Here is a 24,243-nt window from a genome sequence, read left to right as displayed (position 1 = left end):
AAAGGGTTAAATAGGGTCCAGGAGGGAAGTGTTTTTAATAGGAAAGTGAATCCAAGAACAAGGGGGCACAATCTGAGGTGAGTTGGGGGGAAGATCAGAAGCAACGTGAGAAAATATTATTTTACTGAAAGAGTAGTAAATGCTTGGAACAAACTTCCAGCAGACGTGTTTGGTAAATCTACAGTGACTGAATTTAAACATGCCTGGGATAAACATAAAGATAAAATACAAGCAATAGTATAAGGGCAGACTAGATGGACCAGGAGGTATTTTTCTGCCGTCAATCTTCTATGTTGCTATTATAAAGTTTGGACTAAATGGTACAACTGGACAAAGAGAAAAAGACAATAACTGTGAGACAATGTGGAAAAAAGAATAAGAAATGGGATAGCATTTATTTATTTATTTATTTAATTAGATTTGTATGCCGAAAACTCCGGGCGGCTCACAAGCATTGTATTGCAAATAGATATGTAAATAACAATGTATGAGATTTGGGTATAGACCTGTGTAAAAATGATGACCTTTAAAGACAAAAAACAATTAAAAAAACTTGGGGGGAGGAACCCCAAAGTTTTCCATATTTTCCCCATTCTGACGTGACTATACCATTCACGTGAAAAGACTGACCCGTTTGTGCCTTTGGCTCCGCCCCGCCACCTGCTATCCTACTTCTCATTGGTCATTAATTATTCCCGCCCACTCGCCTTGGACCCGCCCTCTAAAGCACCTCCTCCTCACGTCATTGACTCCATCCCGACTTTCCACGTATCGTTCCCCATTCCACTCTACCTTGCGTACATTACGTCAAGGAACTATCCCCGCCCCTTTCCGGCTCGCCCTATGGACTCTTAGCCCGCCTTCCGCCGCTACATCCTCGAGCCCTCATTAGCTATCGGAGAATCTCCCTAGTGGATACTTTCACGCCCCGTTCTGATTGGTCGGCCGCCGTCTTCCCGGCGCACCAATCGGGTGTCGAGTTACCTCAGGAGCATTTTCCTCTCAGAGGCGGCGGCGACTGTCAGAAGCGAAGCGGCGTTATGGCGGGCCGAAGCCGGCGCGGGGCGGCTTGGAGGCCGTGGATTCCACTCTTTTTGTTGCTCTCGTGGCAGTGCGGCGCGGGCCGGGCGGGGGTGCATATTAAGAAAGCTGAGGCCGCTTCTTCTCCCTCGGAGAGCCCGCATTATCTGGACGAAACCGAGCTGGGCGAAACGCTGAGGCGGCTCTCTGAGGAAGAGGCTCCGCGAGGCCTGGCGCGGCGCTTCTCCATCGGCCGCTCCAGCGAGGGCCGCGAGCTGTGGGTGCTGCGCCTCAGCGAAGGCCTCCCAGGGGACAGTGGCCGCCTCGGCGGGCCTCCCTTGGCGGGCCGCCCTCAGGTGAAGCTGGTGGCCAACATGCACGGCGACGAGACGCTGGGCCGGCAGCTACTGGTGCGCCTGGCCCGGGAGCTAGTGGCCGGCTGGGCTCGCGGGGAGCCCCGGGTCCGCCGCCTCCTCAACACCACCGACCTCTTCCTCCTGCCCAGTCTCAACCCGGACGGCTTCGCGCGAGCCCGGGAAGGGGACTGCCAAGGAACCGGCGGGCGGGAGAACGGGCGGGGAATCGACCTCAACCGCAGTTTCCCCGACCAGTTCGGCGCCCACCAACCTGACCTGGCCGCCGTCCCCGAAGTGCGTGCGCTGATGGAGTGGATGCGGCGCAACCGGTGAGGAGGGAAGCGCACGTGGGGGGCGGGGCTTGACCGGCTCTGCGCTCGGAAGCGCCGCCTTGCTCCTGCGGTGGCCACGCCCCTTTTGAGGTGGTGGGGCAGCTTCTGCTTTGAGGGGTGGGTGGGTGTGTGTATATCAAAGGATCCATCCTAGATCTGAATGAATGAAATATTCTCATTGAATACTTTTTTCTGTCCAAAGTTGAATGTGCACAACAGCATGTGTGAAATTGATTGTCAATCAGTGTTGGACACTAAGTGGACAGTTTGATTTCACAGAAGTTTGATTTACTTGGAGTTATATTGTGTTTAAGTGTTCCCTTTATTTTTTTGAGCAGTGTGTATGTTTATGTCTATGGTTATTTTTGCTGATAAGTGATGTGTATGTATATATATATATATATATATATATATATATATATAGAGAGAGAGAGAGAGAGAGAGAGAGAGAGAGAGAGAGAGAGCGAGCGACTGAGAGACTATACTAATCTCCCTTTTCATTATCAGCAAAAAAATATGTTACACATATAGAATGTAGTTTGTTGGCTATAAAAATCGATCTGCCTTATATATGGCCCCTGGAGGAATTGATAGGCAAAAAGGAAGCTACCGGTATGTGTTCCCTCTCTTATTTGGGTATACAGTACCAGGGTGATTCAACAGAAGAAACCCTCTGTGTGTGTATGTGTTTATATATAGAATAGAATAGAATTTTATTGGCCAAGTATGATTGGACACACAAGGAATTTGTCTTGCTGCATATGCTCTCAGAATACATAAAAGAAAAAGATACATTTGTCAAGAATCATGTGGTACAACACTTAATGATTGTCATAGGGGTCAAATAAGCAATGAAGAAACAATATTGATAAAAATCTTAGGATACAAGCAACAAGTTACAGTCATACAGTCTTAAGTGGGAGGAAAAGGATAGGAATGATGAGAAAAACTAGTAGAATAGAAGTGCAGATATATAGGTATGTATTGTGTATATGTATGTATGTAATACATATACACACACACACAATATTATATATATTAAACCAGAAGTTGCATTGCCCAACTCAAAAGGGGCATACCCACCACAACTAGGAATAAGGCAGCACTTGTGTATAATTGTGTGTGTGTGTGTGTGTGTGTGTGTGTGTACATACACAGATATGTACATATGTGCATACACATACATAGTCCTTGACTGAGAACAGCTCATTTAGAGACCATTCAAAGTTACAACGGCACTGAAAAGTGACTTATGACCATTGGGATGCTTCAACAGTGGTATGTGTGAAAAATGGTCATAAGTCATTCTGCTTTTCTAACTGTGAAGGTCATTAACTGTAGTATAAGTCAAAGAATGTATGTATGTTTATAGAATAGAACAGAACAGAATTCTTTATTGGCCAAGTGTGATTAGACACACAAGGAATGTCTTTGGTGCAGATGCTCTTAGTGTACATAAAAGAAAAGATACACTTGTCAAGAATCATGAGGTACAACACTTAATGACAGTTATAAATACATCACCCATCTCTTCCCACTTATGACTGTTTGAATGTGATATGTTGCTTGCATCCTTATTTATATTAATATTGTTTCCTGATTGCTTATTTAAATATACCAGGGTAATTCGACAGAAAAAAACATATAACTCTTCCCTGGTACAACCTGAGATGAGGAAAACCTGTGGCCTAGAGGTTAAAGCTACTGCTTTACAGGCAAACTGCCCAGGTTCAAATCCTGGGAAGGGTATGGTTAGCTGATGAGAGCAAATTAGCTTCAAATAGATCTGTACTAGTCTCCCTTCCTTTTCATTATCAGCAAAAATATGTGTGTGTGTGTGTGTGTGTGTGTGTGTGTGTGTGTGTGTATATATATATATATATATATATATATATATATATATATATACTGTATATATGTAGATTGTTCTGAGTTCGGGTTTTGCCCTGTGTAATGTTTACATTACACAGGGCAAAACCCGAACTCAGAACAATCTACATACATATACCCGTGAAAATTTACGAAAACATATATATATATATATATACATATACATATATCCCTTTACTTACACTTGAGTGTACTGTATATCCATATATTCACACTGGTATATGTGTGTGTATAGCATTGGCATCCTTGAAAGACCATGATATCATGCTCTGGACTCCCCAGTAGCTCAGTGTTGACATGGGAGGTCCTGGGTGCTCTCTGAGCTTGCTTGATTTCTTGCAGACATTTCATGACCCAGCTAGGTTGCTAGAAGGGAGGGGGGTTTCTGGAGAGGAGGAGGAGGGAAATTGGGCTCCTTGGTGTCCTCTGAGCTTCCTTGTTTTGTTGCAGACATTCCATGTCCCATCTAGGTAACATCATCAGTGTTACTGTAGTAAGGACTGCAGGCTCCTGTCAGTTTATGTTCTGGTGACTTGTCCTATTATTTGTTGGGTTGGTCTTAGAGATTCTTTGGTTGGGTTCCTTCCTGTTAGCTTCTTTGGCAGTTTCTTGATTGGACTGTTATTTATTTGATTGCTGGTCTGATGTTAATCTTGAAGTTAATTTATGCTGATCTGGGTGCTGATTGCTGATGGAGAAGTGCTTTGGGGTTTTTTAGTTCCTTTTGGAGCTGAATGGAGATATTGTTAATATTTACAGGCATGTGTCTGTTGATGGTTGATTTGTCAGAATGTCAGGCTTCTAGAAATTCCCTGGCATTTTTGGATTTGCCTTGATCTAGGATGGTCACATTTTCCTGATTGAAACTATGGTTAAATCTGTCTATATTTTGTGAAATTAAATGTAATGAAATGCCTGCTAGAAAACAAGCTCAGAGAGCACCAAGGACTCCTCATATGTTTATATATAATATAAAAATCTAACACACGTTTATTTATTCATTTTGCTGGCTTCTTATTACTCTACTATATTGCCATTTTTGTGCACACAAAATGGCACATATTGAAATGAAATTTTGATGGTCTTCAATAACTATCAGCATAATCCTCCACCTTCATTTTTCCCCCAAAACAGAGGGACTAACTTGAAGTCACCCAGTTGGATTTCATGATTAGAACTCAGTAGCTCCTGGTGTTTGGCTCAGCCCCCTTTCATGGCTAAGTGTGGAGTAGAACTCTCAGTCTCCTGGTTTCTAGGCCAGCATCTTAGCCAGTAGCCAAACTAATAAATAAAATAATAAAATAAAATAAAATAAATGATCTTTGTTTAGTGTGTGTTTGTTTTGAAGTGCATACTATTTTCTCTTACAATAACCTTTCAAAAATTGGATGGGGGTGGTGGGTGTCACCCTTGCAGCTTATTAGCTCGGGAGGGAATATAACCTGGGTCTCCCTACTCCTGGTCAAGTATTGCAATTTCTCCACCACCCTGCAATGGTTCTGAGGCTGGGAGGTTAGAATCTTCTCCTCACCTGTTGTAGTCGATCCACTATACAGTATTTAGGGCATTCACCCTTTTTTGATATGAGGTTACATAGCTTTCAGGTATCCATTGATGTTTCTGCAATTTGGTTTTACTGTTGTTGATACAAGCACAACTACTTTGATAGGAAAATAAATACTCTTAACTCCAAACTGCTAAGATTTTATTTATTTATTTATTGAATTTGTATGCCACCCTTCTCCGAAGACTGATTAGTGTTGTTCTCTTGTTGTTTTAAATATAGCTTTGTGCTTTCTGGGAACTTTCATGGGGGAACTGTTGTTGCAAGCTATCCATTTGATGACTCAAAGTCGCACAAGTCCTCTGGGATATACAGTAAATCGGCTGACGATGAAGTTTTCAAATACCTGGCAAAAGCCTATGCGTCAAACCATCCCATCATGAAAACGGGCACCCCAAACTGTCCTGGGGAAGAGAAAGAAACCTTCAAAGATGGCATCACCAATGGAGCTCAGTGGTATGATGTAGAAGGTAGGTTGCTCAACTGACTTGATTGACAGCTAATTGATCGGAGCCTTTCGATGTAGAGCAGCATGGATAATGTTGGAAATAAATGGCCCTATAGAGAAATACACTACTGAAAAGAAAGTATCCTAGCAACAGGGCCAGTGGTGGCTATTGATTCTGCTTGTTTAAATGTCATTGTACCCACTAAAGCAATATATTAAGAAACCATCGGGTTTAACTAGTACAGTAATACCTCATCTTATGAACTTAATTGGTTCTGGGACGAGGTTGGTAAGGTGTAAAGTTCATCAGATGAAACACTGTTTCCCATAGGAATCAATGGAAAAGCAAACAATGTGTGCAAGCCCAATACTCACCCCTTTTGTCCATTACTGCCGGCATTCAGATCCTTATTTGGGGGCGGCGGGGTGGTGGTGGACGTGACATTCCCGGCACTGCTGCTGCTTCTCAAAGGGAAACTGCCGCCACTATCCTCTTGTCCTGGCCAGAGGGATGGAATCCACCGGGACTGGCAGTCCCACCCTTTGGAAGGGCGGGACTGGAGCAGAGTGGTGGCTGCGGGAGGCCCCCTGCATCGTTTGGGGGCTCAGTGCCAGGTCTGTCAACGAAGGGGCTGGCTCAGCGAAAGCGCTCCCAGCGAAGGGGCTGTGAGAGGGTTTTCTCCGAGCGCTTTGGGAATGCCTGCCCCACCCCTCTCGTAGCCCCTTTGCTGGGAACACTTTCGTCCAGGGCTGTCAGCGAAGGGGCTGCAGGACAGGCGGGGCAGGTGTTCCAGAAGCACTCGGAGAAAGTGCTCTTGCAGCCCCTTCGCTGGGAGCGCTTTCACCGAGCGCTTCGGGAATGCCTGTCCCGCCCCTCTTGCAGCCCCTTCGCTGGGAGCGCTTTCACCGAGCGCTTCGGGAATGCCTGTCCCGCCCCTCTTGCAGCCCCTTCGCTGGGAGCGCTTTCACCGAGCGCTTCGGGAATGCCTGTCCCGCCCCTCTTGCAGCCCCTTCGCTGGGAGCGCTTTCACCGAGCGCTTCGGGAATGCCTGTCCCGCCCCTCTTGCAGCCCCTTCGCTGGGAGCGCTTTCACCGAGCGCTTCGGGAATGCCTGTCCCGCCCCTCTTGCAGCCCCTTCGCTGGGAGCGCTGTCAGCGAAGGGGCTGCAAGAGGGCCGCTTGAAGCGGCCTGCCAGGATCCTCACTAGCGGCCGGAGGAGGAAGAGAAGCCGCAGCCGCCACTGCTGCCACCGCTGCGGGAGGAGCCACGCCCCAAGGCGGGAGGTGGAGGAGGAGAAAGCCAGAGAGATAGGCGGATAGGATGGGCGGAGGGCAGCGGCGACAGGCCAGGGGTGCGAGGGGGCCTGGACACCCGCACCTGAACATGGCTTCCTTCCCCATCGAGTCTCCCAGCCGCAGAGGTGGTGCGGAAACTTTTGCAAACTTCGGAGCCCGGCACGGCTCTTCCCGCAGCGGTGGCTGCAGTGGCGGTGGTGACTGCGGCTTCTCTGGGCAGGCGGAAGCTCCTAAGCGGGCTCCAGGTTCAGAGTATAAGACACACCTTTTTCCCTCTAAAAGAGGGTAGAAATTGAAACCATTTATCCTAATAAAGTTAATGATTTAATTTTAATAATTTAAAATTTAATAATTTAGTCAGCAGATTTTTACACTGGCCAAATGTCTTATTTAAATAAAACTATCTCTTTTTTATCAGCAATCATTATCTTCTTTTCCTGTTATAGCCCTGGTTTCTCTCTTTCATCATAGCGAACACACCCAAATAAGATATGAGCTAGTCATATTTACAAGGACTGCTGTGTTTAATGTACTGTAAAAGGAAATAGAATGAGTAAATAGTTGTAAAACTTAAAATTATTACTCAGCTCAAATCAGGATATCCTTGAAGAAGCTTAATTTCTTTTCTTTTTTTGTATTTAAAAATACATCTGTTAGGGAGAAAACAATGAATTGTTGATGAATTCTTTGCTAACATAACAGGAAAATGCATGTCTTATATATAAAAGCAGTGTGATGTCCTCTAGGTATTTTGAAATAAAAGTCCCTGATCACTTATCATATGGGAAACATTTATTTTAGTATACTACCCGAGCCGCCCCGAGTTTGCGGAGAGGGGCGGCATATAAATCCAATAAATCTAATCTATAATTCCTGCTTGGGCCGGAGGTTGGACTAGATGACCTGTAAGGTCCTTCCAACTCTGTTAATCTAATGTTAATATGATGAAATTCACACCGTCTAAACAAAAACAACATTAAAATATCATAAATCTAAAACTCATAAATGTCACCCCTACCATATTATATGGCAACAGTAATAATTGAAACAAATGTTATAGCGTCTGAATCTTATTTTGTCTTTTGCTTTTTCCTTTTAATTAATTTTCTTATGTAATGCATTTTTAAATTGTAGGGTTTTTTTTAAAGTATATCACAGAGACCAGCTGTTCCAACTGTGTTTCTTGCTTTTTAATGCTTCGCAGCATTTATTGGGTAAACTTCATTGCAATCTGTTTCTCTCTTCGTTAAAATAATAATATGTGACAAACTGGTGCTATTCGCTCTTACAAGCAGATCTGTTAGTAGCTGTGAACTTCAAAACATTTTTATATATTCTTAAGAGAAAATCCTCCTTGGCTCTGTAATATTTACAGTATCTTTTAAAGTCCTTTAGACAATCAGTTTCCCATGTTACATAAAGCTAATTATCAGTATTTGGAAAATTTCCATGGCTGCCCATTTTAAGCATGAATTCTGCGAGCCTAACCATTGAAAATTGAAACAATATAATAACACACCTACCATTCTAGACAACAGACACAACACTATAATACTCATAGCACAATAACCCAGCCACACCTATATTAAGCTCATCTTGCATTCTAGTTCATTGTCTGGATTTAAGCCAGAAAAGTTGGGACCTTCTGGATCAGGGGTCCCCAATCCCTGATCCACAGCATGCTAGAAACCGGGCCACGCAAATTAGCAACACCCCATCCATGGGATGCAGGCAGCATGCAAAACCATACCATCTGTGGTCCACGTAAAAACCCCTCTCCACAGAACTGGTCCCTGGTGTCACAAAGGTTGTAGGATGCTTTTATGGATCTCAGGGGGGGAACTTCCACCTGGCATGTGCTGCAGTAGACAAGGCATGACTCCTTGGTCCCATAAGATGACACATTGCTTAACCAGTGAATACGGGCTTCAGCCACCTTGGTGCACCTAAGAAACCCTTAGGAATATATGATCTCAAAAGTAAGCTGGACCAGTGTACAATCCAGCGCCTTCAGTAGCATTTAGAAGCCTACTGAGAGCCAGCGCAGCTTGTGTAATAGCGGTTTAACTTGGGCAAAGCTGCATCTGCTGATACCTCTTCAAAGGGTACCTTTTGATACCTCTTCTGTTGCCTTTTAAACCAGTCAGACCTTTCACATCCTGGACGTAATCTGTTGCAGCTTTTTCCCTCTGGACGCTAACAAATATAGTTAGGCATAAGAAAATTACCCATGTATTAGACTGTATTGCTATTACCAACTTTCGCATTTATCGTCTTTTCTCATCATCTCATCTTTTCTACTACTGTCTCCTATTGGTTTCTTATGATTCATCACGTTGTTTGTTACTTAAGATTAATGATTGTAACTATGATTTGTGATCTATCACCTATAGCTTTGTTGTTATATATTTGTACACTAAGAGGCTTCTGTAATATGGCAAATGATTTAGCTTTACTAGATAAATGGTCAAAGCAATGGGAACTGCAGTTTTAATATTTCCAAATGTAAAATAATGCACTTGGGGAAAAAGAATCCTCAATCTGAGTATTGTATTGGCAGTTCCATGTTAGAAAAAACTTCAGAAGAGAAGGATTTAGGGGTAATGATTTCTGAAAGTCTCAAAATGGGTGAGCAGTGCAGTCAGGCGGTCGGGAAAGCAAGTAGAATGCTTGGCAGCATAGCTAGAGGTAGAACAAGCAGGAAGTGGGAGATTGTGATCCCGCTGTATAGAGCGCTGGTGAGACCACATTTGGAACACTGTGTTCAGTTCTGGAGACCTCACCTACAAAAAGATATGTTGTGAGCCGCCCCGAGTTTTTGGAGGGGGCAGCATACAAATCTAATAAATAATAATAATAATATTGACAAAATTAAACGGTTCCAAAGACGGGCTACAAAAATGATGGAATGTCTTAAGCATAAAACCTATCAGGAAAGACTTAATGAACTCAATCTGTATAGTCTGGAGGACAGAAGGAAAAGGGGGGACATGATCGAAACATTTAAATATGTTAAAGGGTTAAATAAGGTCCAGGAGGGAAGTGTTTTTAATAGGAAAGTGAACCCAAGAACAAGGGGACACAATCTGAAGTTAGTTGGGGGAAAGATCAGAAGCAACGTGAGAAAATATTATTTGACTGAAAGAGCAGTAGATACTTGAAACAAACTTCCAGAAGACGTGGTTGGTAAATCCACAGTAACAAAATTTAAACATGCCTGGGATAAACGTATATCCATCCTAAGATAAAATACAGGAAATAGTATAAGGGCAGACTAGATGGACCATGAGGTCTTTTTCTGCCATCAGTCTTCTATGTTTCTATGTTTCTGAGAGTTTGTGCACAGAGACAAATTCCTTGTGTGTCCAGTCACACATAGCCAATTAAGAATCCTATCCTATCCTCTATTCAAATGTTATTATGTTCTATTCTTTGCTATTCCTATTCCTGGACAATTGTATATTGAGCACATTGCAATAATCCAATTGGGAAGTGACATGGGCACAAATTGTCAGAAAGGCATCCCACTACAGAAAGATATGCAATTGGCTCACAAAAATGGACAAACGTTCCCTACCCAAGCTGGCACCTGCTCCTCAAACAAGAGCCATGAGTCTAGAAGAACTACCAAATTCTGGGTGACTGCTAGTCCATAGAGAATTAAACATAAATAACAGCTGGATTAACTCCATCTTGAGTTGCAGTCTATTCCTGCACATCTAGACTTTCACAACCTCCAGGCAATGAATAAGCACCTCAGTGGCCTCATTTGCCTGGCCAGAGGTGGAACTGAGCATGATCAGCTGATGATCTCTGACTCTGTGCTGTTGGATGACCTGTGTCCATCGGTTTCAGGTCATTATTAAATAGAAGGGGAGAAAAACTGACGCCAAGTAAAGGAAAAAAACCACCACAAAATAGTGCGCACACACACAGTCTAATACCTTGACCTCTTGAATGAGGGTTCTCCCAAGATCCAGATGACCCCCTACTTTGTCCTGGGTTTTCCTCCTGAACTTTTAGTGAGGGAGAGTGAAGACTCTGCTTCCTTCCTCCCCATTTTGTTATACTTGCCATTTTTAAATTTTTATTTTTTACTAGCTATTAATGCATTTCTCTTGTTTTAGTATTGTGAGCCACCCAAACTCAATGGGAGTCTGGCAGCATGTACATTTGATAAAACCAGTGTTATCAAAAGCCCCCGAGAGATTCAGGAGGGTAACGATGGAGGAAGTTTCCCTCTCCATCCTTGTTTTCCAAAGGCCCTCTACAAATGACTCACCACTATACCTGGCAGGAGCCCCAACCAAAAAGGATCCAGATAATCTGCTTCCTCAAAAAACATTGTGAATTAACGGTCATGTAACCGTGGGATACTGCAAACTTCCTTTGCAGCAAATATCAGTATCCTGTAAGTCTTTGGAAAGGGGCGGCATACAAATCTAATAAACTATAACTATAACTATAATTGCAAAGTTATCTCTTACTGTTACGATTATGAAACATTATTATATATACTAATTATTATAATAATATTATTATTATTATACTAATTATTTTCATTATCTAGATTTTTTTTCCTAATCATCAAGACCACAAAATGCTTTTTTTTGTTTCACCCCCCCCCCAAAATCTGTAAAAGGTTTCTAGTCATAAATATACAGTATTGTCTTCTTTCTGATCAAAGAAGTTAGCCATCTGTGCAAATTCCATCATTTTCACTGACTTCCTGTATTGTCAGTAGAATTGAACTTTTCCACTTTTGAGCATATAGCAGTGATGGTGAACTTATGGCATGGGTGCCACTGGTAGCAGGCAGAGCCATATCAGCTGGCACGCGAACTGTTGCTCCAGCTCAGCTCCAACATGCATGTGTATGCCGGCCAGCTGACCTTTTGCTCACACAGAGGCTCTGGGAGGGCATTTTTGGCTTCCAGAGAGCCTCTGTGGGTTGGAGGATGAAAGAGGGCATTTTTACCCTCCCCAGTTCCAGGGAAGCCTTTGGAGCCTGGGGAAGGCAAATCAGGAGCCTACTGGGCCCACCAGAAATTGGGAAACAGGCCGCTTCCAGCCTCCAGAAGGCCTCAGGGGGAGGGGGAGCTGTTTTTGCCCTCCCCAGGCATTGAATTATGAGTGTGGGCAATTGCACATGCATGATAGTGGAGGCGCACACTCTTTTGGCACCCAAGGAAAAAAAGGTTTGCCATCACTGGCATATAGTAATCCCAATGCAGCTGTCCTCTATAATAGCAGAATTATTGTGACTGTTTTCTAGCTGCTTGTCTGTTAAAAGTTTCAGCATTGTTGTAACTGCGAATGGTTATTAAATGAGGCAGTCGCTAAATGAGCCCTACATGTAAGTTTTTGTCACATTGTATTTTAAATGTGCCAAGAACAAGGATTTGCTATATGGCTTTGCATGGCAAGAGCAAAAATTCATATTTGTCCAGGGTGCACCTTCATCTGTTTTTCATTTTCCTGCCAAATTTGGCACGCCTGCTTTGAAATCTGGAAAGGTTATTTTTCTAACCTTTAAGAGCTAATGTCATGTTAATGTCAGCATTGCAACAGGACACCTTGTTTTTCAAGTTCTGTTTAACTTTCTTTGGGAATTTTTATAGGTGCATTTTTGGATAGGTACAATTTAACCTACTTAGTAGGAGTACAATAATGATAAAAATGGGGAAGGAGATGAACTTTATTATTAGTTTTTCAAAAAAGTGTGTGTGTATGTGTGTGTGTGTGTGTGTGCATTAATTTATAATCCCACCTTTAAATTTAGTGAAGTATAAAAATGATATCAATGTGGTACTTAAATATATTTAAATTAACATAAATATTTAAATATTAACATTGTAGACTTGAAAGCTTAGACCAATTCTAAGCATCAAATATTGACCTGCTGAAGAATAAAACCAGAAGATGAGTATAATAAAATGCCTCAGACATAATGAAAGATCAGGACTCCTGCCTATTAACCTGTTAAAGGTTTTTTTGTAAACACGATCACATACGACAAATAGAGAAGTTGCATGATCTCAAAATTCCAATTGTTTTTAAAGTAGCAGTTATCTTTCTCCCCCCTCCCCCACTCCTAAATGGTCTTTTGTGTAGGGATTGTGCTTCTTTGAAAGTTGAAAGTTTTTTCCCTCGTTTGCATAAATGTGTTTTCCTGCCTACTGAAAAATGATAATTTGAAATCATATGAAGAGAAGTCTATTTATGCAAAGATTATTCTTTGCCTAATTATTGCACGATTCTTTCTTTACATTTCTTAGGTGGAATGCAAGATTATAACTATCTTTGGGCTAATTGCTTTGAGGTCACCTTTGAACTTTCCTGTTGCAAATATCCACTAGCTTCTCAACTTGAGCAAGAATGGCTGAATAACCGGGAATCTTTGCTCACTTTCATTGAAAAAGTAAGATGATGATGATGATGATGATGATGATGATGATGATGATGATGATGATTATTATTAATTGGATTTGTATGCCTCCCCTCTCCGCATGTCTTTAACTCTCCTCTTGACTATGTTAGCAAAATAATCCATGTATATTTGAGTATGTCTTTGTTCTGGAAAATGAAAAGACTTTATTCATCTCTGTCAGGGCTTTTCTTGCCTGTAGGTTTTGAATATGCTTCTTGTTGTCAGAATGTCAGCTCTGCCTAATCCCTTTTGACTCATAAATTGGACCGAGCACACAGTTTCTAATGTTTGTATTGTTGTTTTATGACCCATATAAAGCTTGACATGATTTGTACTAAATGTAATGAGAAATATAAGTTAATAAGAGAGATGATGAGAGAAAATGTAATTGTAGTATACCAAAATTCAGACAACATTTAAAGAGAAGGAAGTGTCATTGATCCATGTTTGAATTTCATGGAATCATAGGATCATAGAAGAGTTGGAAGGGACCTCCAGGGTCATTGGGTCCAACCCCCTGCTCAATGCAGGATTCATTAAACCATCCCAGAAAAATGACTGTCCAGTCTCTGTTTGAAGACCTCCAGTGAAGGCGAGTCCACCACCTACTGTGGCAAACTGTTCCACTGGTGGATCACCCTTACTATTAGAAAGTTTTTTCTGATATCTAATCTAAATCTACTCCCTTGCAGTTTCATTCCATTGTCATGTGCTAATGAGAACAATGCTGATCCCTCTGCTCTGTGACAGCCCTTCAGATATTTGTAGACAGCTATCAAGTCTCCTGTCAGTCTTCTCCTTTGCAGACTAAACATCCCTGGATCATTTAACCGTTCCTCATAGGACACGGTTTCCAGACCACTCACCATCCTTGTTAACTCTCTTTTGAACTTGCTCTAGTTTATCAATGTCCTTTTTAAAGTTGGCCCCCCAGAACTGAACACAGTATTCCAAGTGTGGCCGTACCAAAGTACTGTAGAGAGGAATAGTTACTTTAATTTCTTTGCTTCAAACACCAAAAGACTTTGGTTTAGAGATATATGCTAAGAACATGTTTGGTTTTAGCAGCTTGGTAATTCCAGTTAATCGTATCCTATTTATTAAATTAATGATTAAGCAAACCATAATCAGATCTGCATTGATCAGATATTTGTCTCAATTTCTTATCACTTAAAACATTTAACAATTACCCAATCAAGCAGGGAATAAGTAATTCCCCTCCTTGCTCAAGTTCCTTTTCTTTCATTTGCCCAGAATAAAGGCATCTGGTTGTATCTTTACAAGCTTTATCCAGTGTCACTTATAGAAACATAGAAGATTGATGGCAGAAAAAGACCTCACGGTCCACCTAGTCTGCCCTTATACTATTTCTTGTATTTTATCTTAGGATGGATCTATGTTTATCCCAGGCATGTTTAAATTCAGTGACTGTGGATTTACCAACCACGTCTGCTGGAAGTTTCTTCCAAGCATCTACTACTCTTTCAGTCAAATAATATTTTCTCACGCTGCTTCTGATCTTTCCCCCAACTAACCTCAGATTGTGTCCCCTTGTTCTTGTGTTCACTTTCCTGTTAAAAACACTTCCCTCCTAAACCTTATTGAACCCTTGAACATATTTAAATGTTTCGATCATGTCCCCCCTTTCCCTTCTGTCCTCCAGACTATGCAGATTGAGTTCATTAAGTCTTTCCTGATCAGTCTGATGCTTAAAACCTTCCACCATTTTTGTAGCCTGTGTTTGGAACCACCCTAAATTCTCTCAGATGTTGCACTGTAGCTGTGTGTACTCAGAAATATTCAAATATCCTCAAAAATACTTTATCTCAAGAGTTATACGTAGTTCTTTCAAAGTTACCTCCTGTCCTGATCTCTCTCCTAAAGTCAACACTAGTAATTATTTACACATCAGACTAAATTGTATTCCTTGTATTCAGCTATTGATTACAGGTAATCCTTGACTTACAACTACAATTGAGCCAAGAATTCATGTTGCTCAGTGAGCAATTTGTTAGGCGAGTTCCCATGTGGGGAAGCAAAAAACCTCGCTGAAATGCGCGTGCACATGCGTCCCCCTGCGAGATTTTGCTACCTGCACAGGTGCGGGAAACAAAATTGTGCTCGATCCCTCACTCGAGCGCCAGAGCCGCAGAGCTGCATGCATTTAGCCGTAGCGGTAGGAGGCCACCACTGCTTATGACCTTTAATAATAATAATAATAATAATAATAATAATAATAATTTATTGGATTTGTATGCCGCCCCTCTCCGTAGACTTTCTTGCCACCCTTAAGTGAATCACTGCAGTTGTTAAGTTAGTCACATGATTGTTAAATGAACTTGGCTTTCCCATTGACTTTGCTGGTCAGAAGGTTGTAAAAGGGGATCACATGACCCTGGGACATTACAGCCGTCATAAATATGAGTAAGTTGCTAAACTTTTGAATGTAAATGTCAGGACTGAATTGGTTCAAAGAAAGAAAACCGCTGACTCCATTGATTTAGAGAAGAATTAGACTTAGAATAACTATTGTCACTTCGAATGTGCACTAATCATCATACATTAAAATGAAATTTCGGTACATACAATGAAATGGTTCAGGGCGTTGTCCAGATCTAAACAAAAGGATTAACTGTGCTTAAGGAATCATTTGTCCTTATGTAACACAGAGTGCTGGCAATGTTGAGCTGTTCATATATCAGCAATAGCATTGACAATTTTCTTTTTTCAATAATATCAGAGGAGATAAAGGAAAAATTAACTTTTGTCCAGTCTGTGCCTGTCATTTGACTGTTGTGCATATAGTAAAGTTCTCTCAAAAGTTGCAGCCTGGCAGTCACCACAAACTTTACTGAAATATCAATCATGGTTTGTCACTATTTTCAGCATTACTGTTTTTTACGGGTCTCATGGAATTACCTTGTCACACACTGAGAACAGAGTACTCAGGTATCTAAATCTGTTGGAGAAAAACCTTTAGGCATGGAAATAGTTTTCTTTCATCCGAGTTCCCAGGGGAGAAGGTCTTTATTTTTAAACCAAATGGTTTAAGGCATATATTGCAGCAACATATGAAACCTGCCTAAACTTGTTCTGATAATTCACTCTGCCAGGGTATAATGATCATGTCCCTTTTTCATCTTTTACAGAAATATTTAGGACCATGCATAAAACACATTTAGAAACTGTAACTGTACTAATAAAGCCAAAATAAATTGATATTTTATCCTCAGGCTATCTTTTGCTCTCTCTTTATTATAGTTCTTGTGTCTACTCTTGTTTGGTTAGCTGAATATTTCCACAAATGCTTTTTCACAGAGTTTGCCTAGACAGCCAGTTTGGTGTAAGTGCTGGCATGGAAACCAGGAGATTGGTAGTTCTAGTCCTGACATGGCATGAAAGCCAACGGGGTTCTTTGGGCCTGTCCATCCTTTGTCAGCCCAGTTCAACTCACGGAATGATGATTGTGGGGGGAAAAGAGGAGAAACAAGTATTGTTTATTTACTGTTTTTGTCAAACTTGTATGCTACCCATCTCAACAAAGGCAACTATTTGAGTAACTTATAAAGTAACAAAGGCAGGATAAAAATTTAATAATAAATGGCATAGTATATTTCCCACGAGGGCTCTGTTGAGCAAGGGGCGGGAGGGATGCTGTCAAGCCATGTCCTCATAAATCAATAGTTGACTTTGCATAAAGGGTTGGAGGGGGGGGGAATTCCACCAATTGGCCATAAATGTATCAACAGGTTCCTCAATCTTCTAGCTGTGGAAGAAATTCTGTCACTTCTTAATATGTGCTCTATCTCGAGCTCTTTTATGAAATGGAAGCAAGATATGTCCAACCCCATCAAGGTATAAAATAGTAGGCTACTGCCTCACTGTGAAGTAAGAACTCATTATTAGATAGTTATGACATATCAAAGAAGGAATTACATGATGAAAAAAGACAACTCTTTCTCATTAGTGTAGTTTTATTAATGACTGGTAAATAATACTGAATATGAAATAAGTACAAAGTAACACAATAATATTAGATAACAAATATTTTAACATAACATTCCCCTTTATTACCTACCCAGTTGCCACATTAATATTTATTGAAGTTCCTTTCGATACCCCTGCAATAAATAATGATGTGCTTTGCATAACTTCTTGAACATAATTTTGTATTTTAAAGCCACAGGAATTCACCATCTGTTTTGAGTGAAGTATTTTAACAGAATCAGTGCACAAAAATGGCTCGTTTATCTGTAATATTGGGCTGAGTTGATTCATCTTTTGGCTTTTACAAGCATGACTCAAAAACACACAATTGTCCTCTTTGTTTTTCTTGGCATTTTGTTTTTTGAAAGACAGCCTGTGTTCTGTTTCAGTAGCTATGACAGAAACAGTCTCCTGGGTACAGAAAATGAAATCTAAAACTCTGAACATAGCTGATAAAATCTATGACATTTTGTTCAAACTAAAGATTAATGTAGATGCTCTTTCTAGTATACTGAATGTTATGTAGAAGAATTCATAATATAGAAATTCACAGGTATACTGTCAAGTTACATGTACACTAGTTTCTGATTTATGCCAACCTTCTGGTGCTACTGCCTAGCTGCTCTTATTATGTGCTATTATCTGCCAATTTTCCCTCCTTATATCATATTCCTTATTTTATTTCCTTTCATTTTTTGTGCAAGCTTGACAGCATCCTGTAACTTTTCTTGGATGAGAAAAAAAATATTGCACAGATTGCTTACTATTAAATTAACAAGTTACTGAACATAATGTAGCCTCCTGATATAGTTGCCCCAAGTCTACGGAGAGGGGCGGCATACAAATCCAATAAATAAATAATAATAAATAAATTGCATATGTTTACGTGTTCTGGATCTAATTCTCATTTATTTAATACAGGTGCACATTGGAATTAAAGGATCCGTGAGAGATTCGGTCACTGGGGCTGCCTTGGAAAACGCAACTGTTGCTGTGGCTGGTATTGCTCATAACATTACGACTGGACAGTTTGGTGACTATTACAGACTGTTGGTGCCTGGGACCTATAATATCACAGCTTCCATCCCAGGGTAAAGTATATGGAGCAGGCATCGACATGTTCATTACCTTGGGCATAATTTCTTCTAATAGGGAGCTGCTTTATGGGAATATTAGAAGCCAATCTCACTGCTTTGCCTCATTTTGACATAAACTAGGCAGGCGTTGTTGTATAATCAGACAACAACAGAAAAAGGCAAATAGAAAAGCAGGAAACTACAGTAGTTCCGTGAGGATTAGGCCTACCTTCAGTGTCCCTTTGTTAAGAAGGTTTCCCTTTGTTGAGGGAAATTGAATGAAAGATTTGGAACAGCTGCATTGCAAACCTGAGGCTTCCAATTAAGCAGACATAAAACTGGGGCTTTGACATGGGACCCTTGAATTTGGTTCTTCAGTTGAGAAATGATAATGTTGCTATTTGGTCTTATTTTTTCCCCTAGCAAAATGGGAATGATATTCCAGATGAATAAAAACAGGTCCTTGACTTATGACAAAAATGGAGCCCAAAAATTCTGTTAAGTGAGATATTTGTTAAATGAATTTTGTCTCATTTTACAACATTTCTTGCCACAATTGTGATGTGAATTGCTGCAGCTGATATGTTTGTAACTTGGTGATTAAGTGAAAGTGATTACCCCATTGGTTTTGCTTGCAGACAGTTATAAAAGTTGATCAAATGACCTTGGGACACAGCAACATGTAAATATGAACCCATAATTGCCAGACACTTGAATTTTGATCACATGATCATGGGGAGGCTGCAAAGGACATAACTGTGAAAAACGGTGCTAAGTCGCTTTTCCCAGTGCCATTGTGACTTTAAACTGTCACTAAATGGACTGTTGTAAGTTGGGGACTACTTTAGTAATAGAATCAATATTCTGTTAGGGATGCTCTTAAAAGCAGGGAAAGCTAATGTCAGCGTAAAGCACATTCTTGGAATACTGTGGAATACTGTGTCCAGTTCTGGAGACCTCACCTACAAAAAGATATTGACAAAATTGAAGGGGTCCAAAAACGGGCTACAAGAATGGTGGAAGGTCTGAAGCATAAAACGTATCAGGAAAGACTTCATGAACTCCATCTGTATAGTCTGGAGGACAGAAGGAAAAGGGGGGACACGATCGAAACATTTAAATATGTGAAAGGGTTAAATAAGGTCCAGGAGGGAAGTGTTTTTAATAGGAAAGTGAACCCAAGAACAAGGGGACACAATCTGAAGTTAGTTGGGGGAGAGATCAAAAGCAACGTGAGAAAATATTATTTTACTGAAAGAGTAGTAGATCCTTGGAACAAACTTCCAGCAGATGTGGTTGGTAAATCCACAGTAACTGAATTTAAACATGCCTGGGATAAACATAGATCCATTGTAAGATAAAATACAGGAAATCGTATAAGGGCAGACTAGGCGGACCATGAGGTCTTTTTCTGCCCTCAATATTCTATGTTTCTATTCTTCTCTCTTTCCCCCCCATCAGTTACCTGACAAGCATCATGGAGAACATGGAAGTGAAGGAAGCAAATGCAACTGTAGTGGACTTTTCATTGCATCCCACAGTCACAGTGTTGACTTCCAGCCCCACCAAGGAAGCTCCGATAACTGCCAGCAACTTACCTGACAATGTAGCAACCGCCACTACTGTAAACAGGACAACCTCTGCTCACCTGGTGATACAGCCAGATGATTTTCGCCATCACCACTTCCCTGACATGGGTATCTTTCTGAGGAAATTTGCTACTGAGTATCCAAACATTACCCGACTCTACTCAGTGGGCAAGTCAGTGGAACAAAGGGAATTGTATGCCATGGAGATATCTGATAACCCAGGCATTCACGAAGCAGGTAATTTCCCCTTATATAGTTCATTGCATAATCTAGATCACGGGCGTCAAACACAGGGCGCCATGTTGGCCTCACATGATATTTTGTGACGTTTTCTCCACTCATGGGGTAGGCATGGCCTCCGTATGCAGCATGTAGCCAGTGGGCTGCCAGTTTAACATCCTGATCCACATTCTTGTGTTTTGAAAAATGGGAAAATATTTCTCCCTGGTGTTAACGGATTTTGAATTAGGTCTGTTAACAGTGACTATTTTTCAAAGGTAGAAAGAGCAATGTCTTGTAATCTCTCCTCATAAATAAGTTGGTCCAATTTTAATTATTTTTTAATATATTTACTCTGAAATATTCATATTTAATTGCGATAATCAGAACCAACTATAATTGGTTCAATTGCTATAATTAATGTACAGTGATACCATTGTAGAGTATTACGAATTTTAATTCTGTTCCTATAATTAACAAGTTGAGAGGAATTTTTCAGAGTTCTTCATTGCATGTTTTTGTTTTTACTATGTTTAGATTTTACTATGTTTTTTTCTATCAAGTTGAATTTGTAAATAGGATAGGAGAGTAACAGGATTCGAAATATTTCTTTTGCAAACCTGAGAAAGGACTTCCTGAAGTAATAAAATGTATAAATGCTGATGGACTTGTAATTTTAAAATAATCATTTTTGAGGCCAAATTCTTTGGATTTTAAGTTGAATCTTTAGTTTCAATTTTGAACTTTTCTTAATAATTTCAAATGTAGTTTTTAATAAAGAGTCTTCTTTGGTCCAAATGAGTTTCACTTCCTAAGGTTATGTCCATTGTAGGTTCTGTTTGGGCCTAAATATGGCAATTCCAAAACATTAGATAGGAATGCATTTATAAGGTACTTATTTATGCATTTGAAGGTTATCTAAGTGTCTTGTATAAACCAGAGCTTGGATTCATTTGGTGGGCTGTGATTGGTGTTTTCAGTTCATGTTAACATCTGGACCAAACAGGGAGAGAGAACTGAAATTTCTCTCCCCCCTCCCTCCCTCGCTTCCCCCCCCCCAATGTTTGTATGATTGTATGATCTATGTTGGCTTCTACATGTTATCCTGTAAACAAACTGCCAGATGAGGTGGCTAAACTAAGCATAACTGTTCCCCCTCCAGGTGAACCAGATTTCAAATACATTGCCAATATGCATGGCAACGAAGTGGTAGGAAGGGAATTGCTCCTCAACCTCATTGAGTACCTCTGCAAGAACTACGGAACTGATCCTGAAGTGACTGACTTGATCCAAAAGACCCGGATCCATATCATGCCCTCGATGAACCCCGATGGCTATGAGAAATCTGTAGAAGGTAGCCTTGCATGCCAGCTTTCTTCTTACCCTTCTAGTAAAGGCATTGGCCAAGGAAAGGAAAGTGGTTTTATCAGGCAAATGGCTTCAGCTTTTTCTCATAGGTGACTCAACTTTAGTCATAATGTATGTGAAGAACCTCCTTTCTTTTCTGTGTTTTATCCCAGAGTTTATTCTTTTCTTTGACTCATCCCTGTTTCCTAAGTTTTCTCTATTGTACTTCATTTATCTCATATTACAGAAGTAAGGACTTTCTCAATTTTAGCTTGACTGTTTGTGGCCATTTTCATGTGATTTTGCCAGCCACAGTGCAGAAGTGGTTTGCCGCTGATCTTTAGTAAGACTTTTTACTTGTGGAAATGAAACATTACTAAGCAGGCTCTGGGTGATACCTGTGTACCACGACTCACAGTGCTTTATTGTCCAAACCCACACTTTAAATTGCATGTGAAGGTCTGTCAGGAGTCAGCACAGTGTTCCAAGGCTCCAGAATAGAATCTTTAGTTCCTAACACCATGGGAAATTTGCCTTTTCCCCTGGTTTTAGGCGACACTTGTGAAACGGTCATTCGACCCCCCAGGTTGAGAACCACTGCTTTAGGAGGTGGTGCTCATCTCTGTTTCAAAGCAGAAGAGCCAGCATTGTCTGAAGACGTCTCCGTGGTCATGTGGCCAGCACGACTAAACACCAAAGGTTCACGGAACGCTGTTCCCTTCCCACCAACAGTGGTCCCTATTTTTCTACTTGCATTTTTTCCCTGCTTTCGAACTGCTCGGTTGGCAGAAGCTGGGACAAGTAACGCAAGCTCACTCCGTTACGTGGCGCTGCACGGTTTACACAAGAGCAAACAAATAGCATGGTTAGGAAGAAGATGTAGTGTCCTGAAGGTGTTAGTGTTTCAAAAGGGAACTAGATTTTCTTGGTTTTTTCCCCTTGAAAACCTTTTTTTCATCCAAGAACTGAAAAAGCTTTTTGGATGAGAAGCTAAAGGTTTTCAAAGGGGGGAGGGCGGACCCCAGGAAAATCTGGCTGGCTTTTGGAAAAGCAACTCTGAAGAAGCTTCTTGGATGAGAAACAAAATACGGTAATACCTCATCTTACGAAGTTAATTGATTCCGGGAGGAGGTTCGTAAGGTGAAAAGTTCGTAAGATGAAACAATGTTTCCCATAGGAATCAATGGAAAAGTGAATAATGTGTGCAAGCCCAAAACTCACCCCTTTTGCCCATTATTGCCGGCATTCGGATCCTTGTTTGGGGGCAGGTGGGGGTGGGTGGGGTGGACGTGACATTCCCGGCGCTGCTGCTGCTTCTCAAAGGGAAACCGCTGCCACCGTCACTATCCTCTTGTCCTGGCCAGAGGGATGTAATCCGCCGGGACATGGCAGCCCCACCCTTTGGGAGGGTGGGGCTGGAACAGAGAGGCGACTGCGAAGGGGCTGGCTCGTCGAAAGCGCCCCACCCTTTCAGCCCCTTCACTGGGAGCATTTTCGTCCAGGGCTGTCAGCGAAGGAGCTGCAGGAGAGGCGGGGCAGGCGTTTCCGAAGCGCTCAGAGAAAGCACTCCCGCTTTGCTGGGAGTGCTTTTGCTGAGCGCTTCCGGAATGCCCACCCCGCCCCTCTTGCAGCCCCTTCGCTGATAGCCCTGGATGAAAAGCATTCCCAGCAAAGGGGCTGTGAGAGGGGTGGGGTGGGCGTTCCGGAAGCGCTCGGAGAAAACCCTCTCACAGCCCCTTTGTTGGGAGCGCTTTCGCCGAGCGCTTCGGTAACGCCTGCCCTGCCTCTCCTGCAGCCTGGGAGCGCTGTCAGCGAAGGGGCTGCAAGAGGGCCGCTTGAAGCTGCCCGCCAGGATCCTCACTAGCGGCCGGAGGAGGAGAAGCCGCAGTCGCCACTGCCGCTACAGCCACTGCTGCAGGAGGAGCTGCGCCCCAAAGCGGGAGGCAGAGGAGGAGAAAGCCGGAGAGAGGGGCAGATCAGGTGGGCGAGGGGCAGCGGTGGGAGGCCAGGGGTGTGAGGGGGCCAGAGGCGGGTGAGGGGGCCCAGATTCCCACGCCCAAACATGGCCTCCTTCCCCGCTGAGCCTCCCGGTCGCAGAATAGGCACGGAAACTTTTGCAAATTTCAAAGCCCCGTGCGGCTCATCCCACAGCAGTGGCTGCAGCAGTGATGGCAGCTGCGGCTTTCCTCTGAGCAGGCGGCGGCTCCTAAGTGGGCTCCAGGTTCAGGCACAGCTCTCCCCCCCAGCGCGGAATCCCGGTGGGGGTTGTAATCAAATGGGAAATCCCAGCGGTGACAGTCACAAGGCAGGGGAATCCCTGCGGCAGTCAGAGAGCGTACGCGCAGTACGAGAGCGCACGCACCCGGGCTCGGATGCGTAAAACAAAAATGATTCTTAAAACAAGGCAAACAAATGGTGAACCCCGGGTTCGTATCACGAAAAGTTCGTATGAAGGGGCATTCGTAAGACGAGGTATCACTGTAGTTTCAAGGGGAAAAAACCCAATAAAACTTTTTAAACAGCACCTTTGGGACAACCATGGCCTGGATGATGAAGAATCTCCATACAAAAGAAGACTTAGTATTTATTAGTGCAAGAGCCATGAACTGTTGAAAGATGAACCGATGAAAACTGATCATTTGCGAAAGAAAGAGACCAAATTTGACAATAGCTGTTTGGCAAGCCACAAC

General features: G+C 42.1%; 1 protein-coding gene across 1 annotated transcript in view; it reads left to right on the top strand.

Moving 5' to 3' along the window:
• Positions 1 to 945: 945 nt before the first annotated feature.
• CPD (carboxypeptidase D) overlaps positions 946 to 24,243 on the top strand; it is a 50,929-nt gene continuing 27,631 nt past the window's right edge. The window contains exons 1-6 of the mRNA XM_070735436.1: positions 946 to 1,705; positions 5,385 to 5,632; positions 13,184 to 13,326; positions 18,244 to 18,413; positions 19,860 to 20,224; positions 21,369 to 21,560. Of these exons, the coding sequence (XP_070591537.1) occupies positions 1,041 to 1,705; positions 5,385 to 5,632; positions 13,184 to 13,326; positions 18,244 to 18,413; positions 19,860 to 20,224; positions 21,369 to 21,560 (1,783 nt within the window). The 5' untranslated portion in view covers positions 946 to 1,040. The remainder of the gene's footprint in view (positions 1,706 to 5,384; positions 5,633 to 13,183; positions 13,327 to 18,243; positions 18,414 to 19,859; positions 20,225 to 21,368; positions 21,561 to 24,243) is intronic.

This window comes from Erythrolamprus reginae, chromosome 1 (genome assembly GCF_031021105.1).
Source record: "Erythrolamprus reginae isolate rEryReg1 chromosome 1, rEryReg1.hap1, whole genome shotgun sequence".
NCBI classification, from domain to species: domain Eukaryota; kingdom Metazoa; phylum Chordata; class Lepidosauria; order Squamata; family Dipsadidae; genus Erythrolamprus; species Erythrolamprus reginae.
The sequence above is the reverse complement of the archived record's forward strand: the minus strand, read 5'-3'. Positions and strand labels throughout refer to the sequence as shown.